General features: G+C 37.6%; 1 protein-coding gene, 1 long non-coding RNA gene and 2 pseudogenes across 4 annotated transcripts in view; 1 reads left to right on the top strand and 3 right to left on the bottom strand.

Moving 5' to 3' along the window:
* The window catches only part of LOC141488453 (uncharacterized), an 83,267-nt gene that overhangs the window by 22,724 nt on the left and 47,531 nt on the right, over window positions 1-13,012 (bottom strand). The gene's annotated exons all lie outside the window — the stretch shown is intronic.
* Window positions 1-13,012, top strand: part of CD58 (CD58 molecule) — a 75,634-nt gene that overhangs the window by 34,247 nt on the left and 28,375 nt on the right. For all 3 annotated transcript variants that reach the window (XM_074188531.1, XM_074188530.1, XM_074188532.1), the window contains exon 3: window positions 10,014-10,308. In XM_074188531.1, the coding sequence (XP_074044632.1) occupies window positions 10,014-10,308 (295 nt within the window). The remainder of the gene's footprint in view (window positions 1-10,013; window positions 10,309-13,012) is intronic.
* LOC141488452 (cytochrome c, somatic pseudogene) lies at window positions 3,072-12,538 on the bottom strand (annotated as a pseudogene).
* LOC141487940 (dnaJ homolog subfamily A member 1 pseudogene) lies at window positions 5,244-9,850 on the bottom strand (annotated as a pseudogene).

Genomic DNA, 13,012 nt, shown 5'->3' with positions numbered 1-13,012 from the left:
CAGAGCCTGGAGTCAAAAAAACCAGAGTTCAAATGTGGTCTCAGATAATAGTTGAGTACCCTGGCAAGTCACTTAACCCCGATTGCCTTGCATACAGGTCCATCTCCAGTGGTCCTAGTTCACATCTGGCCATTGGTCTCAGATGACTCTGGAGGAGAAAGTGAGGCTGGTGACTAAGCATAGCATCCCCTCACTCAAATCCAGGTCATGCTTGTCACCTTCCTCATGTTGTGGTCTTCAAGAATGAATTTCAAAGGGGCAGCTAGATGGCGTAGTGGATAAAGCACTGGCCCTGGAGTCAGGAGTACCTGGGTTCAAATCCGGTCTCAGACACTTAATAATTACCTAGCTGTGTGGCCTTGGGCAAGCCACTTAACCCCATTTGCCTTGCAAAAAAACCTAAAAAAAAAAGAATGAAGAACAAACATTATCATCATCATCATCATCATCATCATCATCATCATCATCTCTAAAATGAGCTGAAGAAGGAAATAGCAACCACTCCAGTATCTTTACCAAGAACATCCCAAATGGCATTATAAAGAGTTAGACATGACTGAAAAAAAACTGGCTATATGACAGTCAAAAACATTCTGTGGAGGAGGTAGAAATGGCAAGTTGCAGCAACTTTGAATTTTGAACATATGGTCTGAAGAAGAGCAAGGGGTTGAAGAAAACTTCAGACTTAAGAAATTGAGAAACTTAGAAAAATGGTGATATCTTCAATGGAGATAGGATATTTAGCATTAGGTCTGGTTTATGGCAAAAGTTTAGGGCACTTAATTATACCATTTTTCTACAAGATTGGCATAAGAGATTTTGTCAAATGTTTCACTGATAAATCTAGGTTCTCTACAGTATTCTTTATCTACCCAACTAGTAACCCTTTTAAAAAAAGGAGAAAAGATTCATTTGGAATGAACCTTTCTTGATGAATATGGGCATTATTTCTCTATGATGACCATTTCCTCTCCAGTACCTGCTTTGCCCCTCACCCCACCCAGAGATTTAGTGTTCCTGTTACTTTTTATAGGATCTTGCTGTCCTTTGGAAATTCATCCTGTTACTTCTCCTTAAGTCTGTTAATCATTTTCTTTTCCAACTACATCAGTCTCCATAGAGGGAGGGAGGGAAAAAATATTTATTAACTACCTATAATATTTCATTTGATCTTTAGAGGTTTCCTCCTTTTCTTCCTCATTTTAATTTTTCTTTTTGACTTTAGGATTTCTTTTCTGAGAGCTTCCCATCCCCTCTGAATTCACTTCCTTTCAAAAGTTTTAGTCCATAGGGTCTTCTGTATCATTGGAAATCTTAATACTCATTTTGCAGGGATATTAGTGAGAATCACATGAGATGGAAAATATACATTTTACATACCTTTAAACTTCATATAATATTAACTATGATTTTCTTAGGAGTTTTATTTGCCCTCCAAAAAGGATTCAAAGGGTAGCCCATTCCACAGCTCACTCTAATAGCCAACAGCCTGTGTTTTCTCAGCATAGGGTCTTTTTTTCTTTTAGGTTTTTGCAAGGCAAATGGGGATAAGTGGCTTGCCCAAGGCCACACAGCAAGGTAATTATTAAGTGTCTGAGACTGGATTTGAACCTAGGTACTGCTGACTCCAAGGCTGGTGCTTTATCCACTACGCCACCTAGCCGCCCCCAGCATAGGGTCTTAAGGACAATTTTAGATTTATGGGAAATATTTCTTTCCAACAAAGATCCACATCCTATGGTGGGTGAAAGATCAAATGACTGAAGAAACAAGGTTGAATCTTCTGAGCATTTCAGTTTTATTAAATAATACATGCCAATTGCTCAACAAAGCCAGACTAACTCTCAGCTTTGGGCTAGATCTCAAACACAGGGGAAGACAGACTTTTATCCATTAAAAAACAATCAAATAAGGCCAATTAATTGAAAGAAAACAATACAACATTAAGTAATCTGATTTCTAATTGAATGAAAGATTAAGGACTTTACTAAATTGAGGAGAAAGCAAACAGATTCTATTTTCTGATTTCAGAAAACGAGATGTCTCACTCCTCCCAAGAGTCTGTGACCAATCAAAGGAACATGTGTTCAGTAACTGGTTGATCAGTATAGGACCAGTTTTCATATGAGTTATATTTGTTGTTTAGTCATTTCAGTGGTATCTAACTCTTCATGACCCATTTGGGATTTCTTGGCAAAGATACTGCAGTGATATGCCATTTTCTTTTCCAGATCATTTTACAGATGAGAAACTGAGGCAAATAGGATTAAGTGATTTGCCCAGGCTCACACAGCTAATGAGTGTCTGAGGTCAGATTTGAAATAAAAAATGAGTCTTTCTAACTCCAGCCTTACTTCTCTATCTATTGCACCATCTACTTACGCAGATAAGTCACGTTTTGCTTAATATGTACCATTTTGAGCAAATTTTTTGCATCAGTCTTTGGATCTGACTGAGTTTCTGCTCAGCATAACCTTAGTCCTTAATTAAGGGTTTCTAAACAGCACAAACAGGTAGTGCAATTTCCTAGCCGCACAGGGCTAAGCTCTAATAATACCACAAGGTTTCCTCCCATTTCCCACAGTTTCCTCATAGTACAGAATTTGGACAAGATTCATATTGTTAATATTGTTGTCCTTTGTTCTCTAAGAAGACAACAAAATCAGGGAGGTGATACCATGACTTACAGGTGAATTGCATTTAAGTGAGAAAGGACTGTGTCTCACTCACTTCTCTGGAGCCATTTGGGTTCTATGGTAGATATAGACTAGGATGACTGCAGATGGCCCCAGATGCAGTGACAAGCTGGACTAGAAACTGAGCTAGCTCCAGAGTGGCATTGTTAGAGGACAGTCCCTTCATATTAATTAGATTATCAGTACATGAGAGGAACAGTCAAAGACAATGCTAGATACACCTCCTATTAGAAATATTTTAGGATGAAATATGTGAGAAATTCAAAATTGAATGAATTATTAAATTGAGATCTTGAAAAATCACTTAAGACTAGTTACTATTGAAGTAAGCTAATCTTGCACATCATATAATATGAGCAAACTGCTTTGCAAAATTTAAAGCACATAGATGTTAATTTTTATCTATTATTGACTAATTAGTTACTTAAATTGTCTATTGTTATTTAATTATTATTTATTGTTATCTAACCTTCATTTCACATTCTTTGTTAGAACTTTATCAGTATATATAACAAGCTTTTTAATTTTAATTTTAATTTCAGGGATTTGTAATTATAAATGCTTATATGCATTTAGTCAATCTCACTCTAGTCTGCTACAAACACACATTGAAAGAGAAAAGTGTGAGCTGTTAAAAAAAATGCTCAGGAGCTTCTTTACCATAAAAAATAATGATGTTAGACTATCTTACACATTGAACATCATAAATTGTAAAGCCAACTTTTTTTTATATTTACAAACGTTTAAATTGCTGAATCAAGTTTTGGGGGTGACCACAGATGCACTAATGGCACATCCCCATACAACCGAATCCTCCAAGTGCATTAAGTTTTAAATATGACTACAGATGTCGTACTAATGGTACATCCCAGAACTGAACTCTCCAAGTGAATATACCACTGCTATTCACATACTAAGAACATGTATGTAATCTTTCAATTCAACAGGTCTTCAAAACAGGTACTTAGCAAGTCAGGAGATCCTATCTCTGACTGAACTCCTTGCAGTGAGGGGATGATCTTTACTCAGTCCTTAGACAATACACTGAAATGCCTTTCAACAAGTCAAAGGAAGTATTTAATGAAATCATTGTAATTAAGCTATTTATGCACAAAGTTATGGAACTTAAGATGGATTCAATAGGACTGGCCTTTGGACAGGCTGGGGCATAACTCCCCCCCCAAAAAAAACCCATAACAGGTAAAAGTCATATGAAATTATTAAGTAGGCTTTCCCCATAGTTTAGTGAAAGAAGCCAGATTTAATTAAAACTATTCTAAGACGTGGGGCACATAGCCCTTGGTTTAAAAAAAAAGTTGCCTAAATCTTTTAAAATAAACATTCAAGTGTGACAGCTTGGTTGTGACTGGACTTATGACCAAAACAGAGAGAAGGGATTATTTCTTATCTAAACCCAAGCCTACCTAATCTACATAATTTCTCTATTGGAACAGCCATTCATGAATGAAATGCTCAGGTCAATGAAACCAATTTAAATAGGGTCGTTATGGTACATGTAAAAAAAGAAAAGAAGTCTCATCGGCTCCTTTTTAAAATAAATAAGGCAGCGGACAAGCATTACTCATTGGTAGCCTTTTTCAGGTAGGCTATCAAGTTGGCCCTCTCCCCCTTCTTCTTGATGTCCGTGAAGATTATCTTTGTCCCAGGGATGTACTTCTTGCCGTTCTCCAGGTACTCCATCAACGTGTCCTCTCCCCAGGTGATCCCTTTGTTCTTGTTGGCGTCGGTGTAGGAGAAGCCCATGGCCTGACCGATCTTGTGGCCGAAGACCCATGCAGGTTGGGGCCAGTCTTGTGCTTGCTGCCCTTCTCTACCATGTGGCACTGGGCGCACTTCTGCATGAATATCTTCTTGCCCTTCTCCACTTCTCCCATGGTGGGCTCGGCTCGGCCCGCTGTGCCTGGTGCTGCCTCTGAGTCAATATTTTTTAGAATGAACTTTGTTATTTAACTTTTTTTTCCCACGTTTTTTGCAAGGCTAATGAGGTTAAGTGGCTTGCCCAAGGTCACATAGCTAGGTAATTATTATTAAGTGTCTGAGTTTGGATTTGAACTCAGATCCTCCTGACTTCAGGGCTTGTGCTTTATCTACTATACCACCTATTTGTCCCTTATTAACCACTGTACTGCATATATATATATGTATTATATATACAGTACACACACACACACACACACACACACACACACACACACACTGGTATGAGTGTGTTAAAATGAGAAAAGTCCTTCATTTGTTCACTATTGCAGTCAAAATCCAGCCTTACAATGAAGAGCATTACTGGCCCCCAGTGATATATTTGGCTGGGAACACCACCTTGGGAACAATACTCATAATCTTCTGCATTGTAATGGTGTTTTCTTTCTTGAGGTGGGTCAAAGTCCACTATTTTTTTAAATCTTCTCTACTTCCATGCCTTTTTTTTTTCCCTTGCAAGGCAATGGGGTTAAGTTATATAGCTAGGTAATTATTAAGTGTCTGAGGCTAGATTTGAACTCAGATCATCCTGACTCCAGGGCTGATGCTCTATTCACTGTGCCACCTAGCTGCTCCTCCTTTCAGGCATCCCTTTACCAACAAAAATGGCTCATCTGATGAAATAAAACTATTTTCGAGGAAATTCACCTTAAATTCAACTATTAGAATCCCCCTTTCAAAAAAATTGGTGATAAATTAGCCTGTCTTCATTGAGTAGATATTTGATATCTCTGGCAATCTGACCATGATGAGAAGTAAGGACTTTAGTTCTTTCTACTATCAAGAGTTGTTAATAGTTTCCAAAAGTAACACAATAACTCAACTAATTGGTTAAACATACCCATGAAAATGTCTTCATCTCTTTATATAAATATAGCATTATCCTTCTGATGTAAGACAATGAGAATATTTCCTGGCTAAAGGCATGGTTCCTTTCACCATGGAATGTTATCTTCTGACAAGCTTTTATGCTCTGGACAGAATCTTTTTCTTTTGAACAATTTTCCTTCTAGTACAGCTTTTTCATCTATCTTTATGACTGAATTCCCCATCCCCCCATGTCTTTGGCATTCCATGCAAATTTACTGAATTTACTGAACCATTCCAGGTCTTTTCTTGTGAGGTGGTATTATTAAAATTCTATTTTACAGATGAGGCTATTGAGTCAGATGTTATGTTAAGTGATTTGTTCAAGGTCATATAGCTATGTCTGAAGTAGAATTTGAACTCAAGTCCCATGTTCTTTTAAATTGTACCATCTAGCTGCCTCAATGATACCTAAATCTTATACTCATTATCTCTCTCTTTTATCTCTCTGTTTCTCTCTCTCTGTCTCTTTCTCTTTCCTCCCTCTGCCCTCTTTCTGTCTCCTTCCCTTTCCCTTTTCTCTTTTTCCCCTTATCTTTTCTTTCTCTTTTTCTCCTCTCTCATTCTTTCTCTCTTCTTTCCAGATTGAGAAGGAGAAATATTCATAGTGGGATACCTAAGAATATAGTAGGTTGATTTTCACTTCACAACATTTCCTTCTTAGTTTTCTGCCTAGGAATCTGAGAGTAGTTTTATCTCATTCACATCTCAACATGTATTTATAATATGTACATGGGCAGTCATTCCAGCTATCACACTCTCTTATCCACTGTTTTATATTCTGCCTGTAGCTTTGATCTCCAAGGACCAGTTTTTTTCCTTCACACAAACTGCTATCTAACTGTACCTTCTTCTCTCCAAAACTGCTTTTTAACTCACTTCCTTCCTAACACTCCATCCTCCCCCAACTCCCATTATATTTGTGAATTTACTTGCTGGAAACTTCATATGATTTTATATCTCTATTAACAATGAGATCATCACAGCTTAGAGAGATCTCTTTTTTACCTTGATGTATCCCTATCTTCATTTCATTAGCAAATGAATGAATAAAAGGAGATTTCTTAAATACGTTCTCTCTATAAAGCTCTAAGATGGCAATTTTTTTTAAAAAAGTAAGATAGTCTTTATTCTCAAATAGCTCACAAACTATTATTGGGAAAGAATATATAAAGGAATGTCCAACTGCAAGATGGATGGAAAGGCCTGGTAGTTCTCAGGATGCAAGAATTGGGTAAATGATGAAATACCTTTTTTAGTAGATTTTCATTAATTTATTATTTTTAACTTAATTTAAATAATTTCCAATAATAAAACCATATTGGTTAGATTGAACCACTGAATAATGGCAAGGATAATGATGATGAGTATAGCCAGTTGTCAGCTCTTGTCTTCAGAGTGAATGTCTTCCTGATTGTGGGGTTCATAGTGGCTCAGAAAAATAGCCCAGGTCCAATTTGGGTACCGCTATTCCTTGGTTTCTGGAGCTCACTTATATATGGTAACTGTTGTCAGCAGCTGGTGGTGGTGGTGGTGAGGATGTCAGGCCCCATTTCTGCAAGGATTGCTTCTCTGGATAATGACTTTGAGGCCAGACTGGAGGTAGAGTAGGTGACCTGAGTGGGAGATTACTATTCCCACGTCCTTCAGGTACACAGCTTGGGCTGTTTCCCCTAAGATCTGAAAGGGGTTGACTGTGGTGACTTGATTTTATATGCCACTTTTTTTTTCTTTCTCAAGGCTTCTTCCTGTTTTTGTTTCCTGGTTTTTGTAAGGCAATAGGGTTAAGTGATTTGCCTAAGTTCATACAGCTAAGTGTTTGAGATCAGAGTTGAACTCAGGTCCTCCTGACTCCAGGGTCAGTGCTCTATCCACTGTACCACTTAGCTGCCCCTGTTCTTGTTTTAAATGACTCCTTTGCTGACCCCTCAGCTGATTGGCACTTGGGAATAGGGGTATTGAAAGAGATTGGGAAAATGGCATTCTCAATGAATCTACTCTTTAACAATGATGGTACATGAGAAGGGGTTTGGTGTTTCACACTGTACAAATCTGATAAATACTCCAGCTATGTCTTTATTCAAATCATTGATAAAAATACTAAGGCAAAATTAAAAGGCAGCACAGTATCATTAGCCTTGAAGTCAATAAAACCTGGGTTCAAATCCTGTCATAAAAAATTGTCTAGCTGTATTACCCTGGGCAAGTCACATACCTGCTGTCCCCCTTAGTTTCCTCATCTCTAAAATAAAGGGGCTATAATGGATTGTTTCTAGGTCCCTCTCGGTTCCAAATCCTTGGTGCTATATTCATTTACTAGACAGAATACAACCGAATACAAATCCCTGTAAGATGAGTATCATCTTATAGTCCAACTTCCTCCATTGTCCATGAGATTCAGAGGTTGCCAACCAATTAGTGGCAAAACACAGATGAAAACCTAGTATTTTTTCTTCAATGCTATCAGATATCTTTTATAAATAGCCATGTATTTCTATGTTAGCTATATTAATACAGTGCTGATGATTAGTATTTGCTAACTATAATACTAGTTATTATATGTACACTAATATTAATTATACTAATAATTGTTACCATAAGTGACAGCTCATGTTAAGACTTTTGTCTCCCTGTTTCTTATTCTCAAACCATAAAATTTAGCTGCATGACCAGCTCCCCTGCTGAGATGAATGGGTAGATAAATAGCACCTTGTGAACCTCAGTCTAATCTTTTTCCAACACAGGTACTGAACTGAGTAAATTAGGACATAAGTACTAGGAAAGTCACACACTAGAGAGTCAAGAAGCCCTGGATTCAAATCCAAGTGCATAATCATGGGCTAATCTCTCAGCTGCCATTTCCTCATTCATAAAATTGGGATGATAATATCTGTAGTGGAGACCCGATAGGATTGCATGAGAATCAAATTATACTGTGTCTGAAAAGGCCTTTGCAAGATGGAAAACACTATGAAAATGTAAGGTTTTATTTTTTTAATTAAATTATATTTTGAGGTATTGATTAAGTTATTATTAGTAATGGTTTTGATGGATGGGTAACAAGGTATAGTGGATATAACTCTAGTCTCAGATCCAGAAAGACCTTATCTGAGTCTTACTTCTGATAATTACTGATAATTACTGGACAAATCAATCTCTTAATGCAGCTCACTAAACAAATAAACTGAAAAGAGTCTTGACCTGGATCACCAGTAAAAAGTTTCTCCAATCAAGAAGTTGTTTATGCCAATGAAATCACAGTTTAAGTCTTTCTCCTAGTCCATTCCTTAGATACAAACTAGTAAGACATAGAAGATGTCTATGCAGTCTCATTGAATATGGACTTATCTCTCATTTTTCTTGTCAGCAAATGGTGGTCATTTCAGACTCTTTGTGACCTCATTTGGGATTTTCTTGGCAAAGATACTGGAGAGGTTTGTCATATCCTTCTCCAGTTCATTTGACAGATGAGGAAACTGAGGAAAACAAGTGACTTGTTTAGGATTACACAGCTAGCAAATGACTGGGGTCAAATTTGAACTCAGGTTTGCCTGATTCTAGATCTGGTACTTATCTCCTGCCCTATAGCAAGGTGGTTAGCATGTTTCATTTTCAGCCCTCTGGAATTAGGGTTGAAACCACTAATTTGTCAGGTTGAAAAATGCAGTGCTTTAGGTTGGGGCAGTTCATTACTGATAAGGAGATAATGCAGAATAGGAAAAAAATCCAAATAGAGAATTAGACTAACTTGTGACTATTTGTTTCTATGCAGAAAAACTTTGAAAAAGACTCTTCATGAATTCCCTTCAAATTTTCTTTCTCCTTACCTTCCTTTTTCTTCTCCTTTCAGTTTTGATTATACTTGACAGAAACTTCAGCTGATTTTCAGTCTTTAATAATCATCTTTTTAAAAACCAAATTTATAATCTATTTTTAAAAATTTGAATTCTGAATTCTCTCCCTCTCTTTGTTCTCTCCCCCACTCATTGAGAAGGCAAGGACAGGATATCAATTATACATGTGAAATCATGTAAAACACTTCCATATTAATTATGTTGCCAAAAAAAAGCAAGAAAAATAAAATTTAACGCCCATTTTTGAAACTTGGTGATTTCCTTTTTAACTGAAGAGTGTTCCAGGATGCAAGAAGTGCTTGGATATGATGGTTGTTTATCAGTGTGTGCCAAAAATGCTACCCATGATTATGTTTCTAGATTTGTCTCATCTTCCCTACCAGCCTGGAAGCCCTTAAGGCAGGTGCTAGCTAATGCTTACTGTTTCCTACACATGGTGAATGTTCAGTTGGGTGTGATGTTGGCTCCCTAGACTAGAGATCATTTAAATTAGCTAGTGTTGGATGCGGGGGGGAGTGGGGGGATCTCAGAAGAGGTAACTATATTATCATTGTGTTTATGGAGTTTTATCCTGTTGTTCTTTTTCTGTTTTCCCCAGATTTGGGCAGCTGTGAACATGAGAAGATATTTGGCCTCATGAAAAGTAATGTCACCCTTTCACCGTTGAAAAAAGCAGACTTTAAAGATATTACCTGGAAGAAAGACAAAGATAAAGTAGCAGAATGGCAAGAAAATTCACAGCCCAAATACTTTGGGTCCTTTAATGGAAGGGCCATATTAGACAAAAATGGGAACTTTACCATCCTGAATTTAATGACATCTGATGAAAGTCTATATGAATTAGAGTCATTAAATCCTCCAGGAAATGAATTGAAATTTCTTTATGTTTTTAGGTAAGTAGCACATTTTTTTATAGACTTGCTTTGGACTCTAGACTGGGAGGCTCTATGATTTTCCTGCTGTGGGCCCTCTCTACCACTGAAGATTGTAGCCCCCATCTTTTGGCAGTGATTCTTTGGGAGCTGTTGTTCATCTCTTGATGATTTATTTTCTGGTAATAAAGCTACCCTCTCTCCTTGAGGTGACTTTTTGCAGCATTCATCAGACCGGTACCTGAAGTCTATCCAACTTGGTCAAATAGGTAAGGATGTGAAACTCACTGGTAGAATCTTCTAGATCCTGTGGTCACTGTCACACCACACCACAGGACGACACGAAACTTTAGTGAAGGATAAATTTTATATCGATATTGAGATACAACGAGGATTTGAGAGTTACATTTTCAGACAGGGGATCTTTTTCTTGGAGGTTTCTGATCCTTAGATTTGGGATGGAATGGGGAAAGTATGTGTCCACATTGTTTTCCTGATTGAATATAAGTTCTTTGAGGGCAGAGATTATTTCATGTTTGTCTGTAACTCTAGTGTCTGTTACATAATAGATGATTCTGTTGTTCAGTTGTTTCTGTCATGTCTGACCCTTCATAAACCCATTTGACTTGTTTTTTTAATTCTATTTTTTGTTGTTTTTTGGGGGGAAGATACTGGAGTGGTTTGCAATTTTCTTCTCCAGCTCATTTTCAGATGAGGAACTGAGGCAAACAGAGTCAAGAGACTTGCCCAGGGTCACCTAGGTAGTAAGTGTCTGAGGCCAGATTTGAATTCAGGTAGATGAATCTTCCTGATTCCGGGTCTGTAGTTCCTATCCTCTATACCGCCTACCTGCACCATAGTATATGATTAGTAAATGCTTACTGACTGATTGTTTGATTGAACTGGTATTGATGGTGGAGGTATCATAATATCCTGATTGGAGAAGAAAAAGGATCTTAAGATTATGGGTCTAATCCTGGAAAGGACATTGGAGGTCATCTGTTTTAACCCTTTCATTTTATAGTTGAGTAAACTGAGATCGAGGAAGATGAAATCACTTACCTGACCATTCTCATTGTACTAGAATTCCTACAAAATCATGGAAAGGGGAAGGTAATGGCAATGCTAACTGGGAGGACTACATCTTTATGTTACAAAATATAGCTTCCTTGCAGAAAGGCAATCCTTCTATGCCTCCTTAATTGATTGAATATTCTACTCACAAGAATGGCTATCCCAAACTTTTTCATCTCTCCTTAAGACTCTTGGGGTGCCTTTCAACTGAGACTGATCCCTGAAGTTACAGATGATCTCTTGGTAGTCCAATCTAATGGCCTTTTCTTAATCCTCATTCTCTTCTGATGCTGTCAACCACCTTTTTTCTATAGATTCTATCCTCTCTCCAGTTTTATTCTGCTTTTTTCTGGCTACTACCCAAGCCTGGAATTCTCTCCCTTCATTGCAGTCTTCTGACTTCATGAATTGTGAGGGACTCTCCTCATGCCTGGAATGCTCTCACTCCTTGCTTCCACTTCCTCCCTTTTGTCAAGACTCAGTTCAAATCTAACTTTTTGTAGGAGGCTCTTCCCAGTCTTCCCCCTTACTCCTCCTACCATTTGAGATTACCTTCCATTTATACCATTTATATGATAATAACAATAGTTAATATTTTTACAGTATTTCCCATCAACTGGGTAGTGTCTTAAGTATTTTAGAGCTATCATCTCATTTGATCCTCACAGCAACCCTGGATGGTAGATACTATTGCTATGACCATTTTATGGATAAGAAAAATGAGGCAAATAGAGTGGCTTGCCCAGGGTAACACAGCTAGTGAGTCTCTCTGAGGCTGTATTTGAACTTGGGTCTTGACCCCAGATCCAACTCTATCTATTGTTCTGCTAAGGTGCTCCAACTATTCACATGTTTTATATGTACAGTTATTTCCATGTCTCCTCCATTAGAATGAAAACTTCAGAGTTCAGGGATCATGTTTTTGTCTTTATTTATATATTACCCCATGCTTTTGTCAAGTATGCGCATAGAGTGAGAATTGAAGTTTCCTCCTCACTAAAATGAAGTGATTGGGCCAAATGGCCTGTGAAGTTACTTCCAGATTTAAATCTGGGTTTCTAGGATTCTTGCCACATCTTTGTGTAAATCTTCAAATCTATTTAACACATTGCAGGCCTTCCCTTAAGTTATCCATCTGTTCTTTCTTGTTCTCCACACCCCCCCCCCCCGTCTCATTCTCTGTCTGTGACTGGTACCACTTTTATAGATGTAACCTATTCTTAAAAATACCGCCATTGCCACAGCCTACATATACCCACTACTTTTCTTTCCATTGATCTTTGGGTCAACCAGTAAATTTGATTTTCCTGAGATCATATTGTTCCATGCACATTAGTTCATGTAAGTCTTTCCTTGTTTTTCTGAAATCTGCCTGTTCATCATTTCCTTTAGAACAATAGTATTCATTACATTCATATACCACAACTTGTTCAGCCATTCCCTAATTGATGGTCATCCCCTTAACCATGTAGCAACCCTTAGAGAATATTGATACTTGGAATGTGGATTTTCAGAATTATGAGTCACCTGGGGTCATGGGGAATGCTATAAAATTTCCTAAATTAAATTTAGTTTTAAGGATACTAGACTCATTACAGCAATGAAGTACAGTGGAAAGATTGCTGAACTTGGAGTTAATAGAACCTGGGTT

Source organism: Macrotis lagotis, chromosome 5 (genome assembly GCF_037893015.1).
Source record: "Macrotis lagotis isolate mMagLag1 chromosome 5, bilby.v1.9.chrom.fasta, whole genome shotgun sequence".
NCBI lineage: Eukaryota > Metazoa > Chordata > Mammalia > Peramelemorphia > Peramelidae > Macrotis > Macrotis lagotis.
This window is presented reverse-complemented; position numbering and strand designations above follow the sequence as displayed.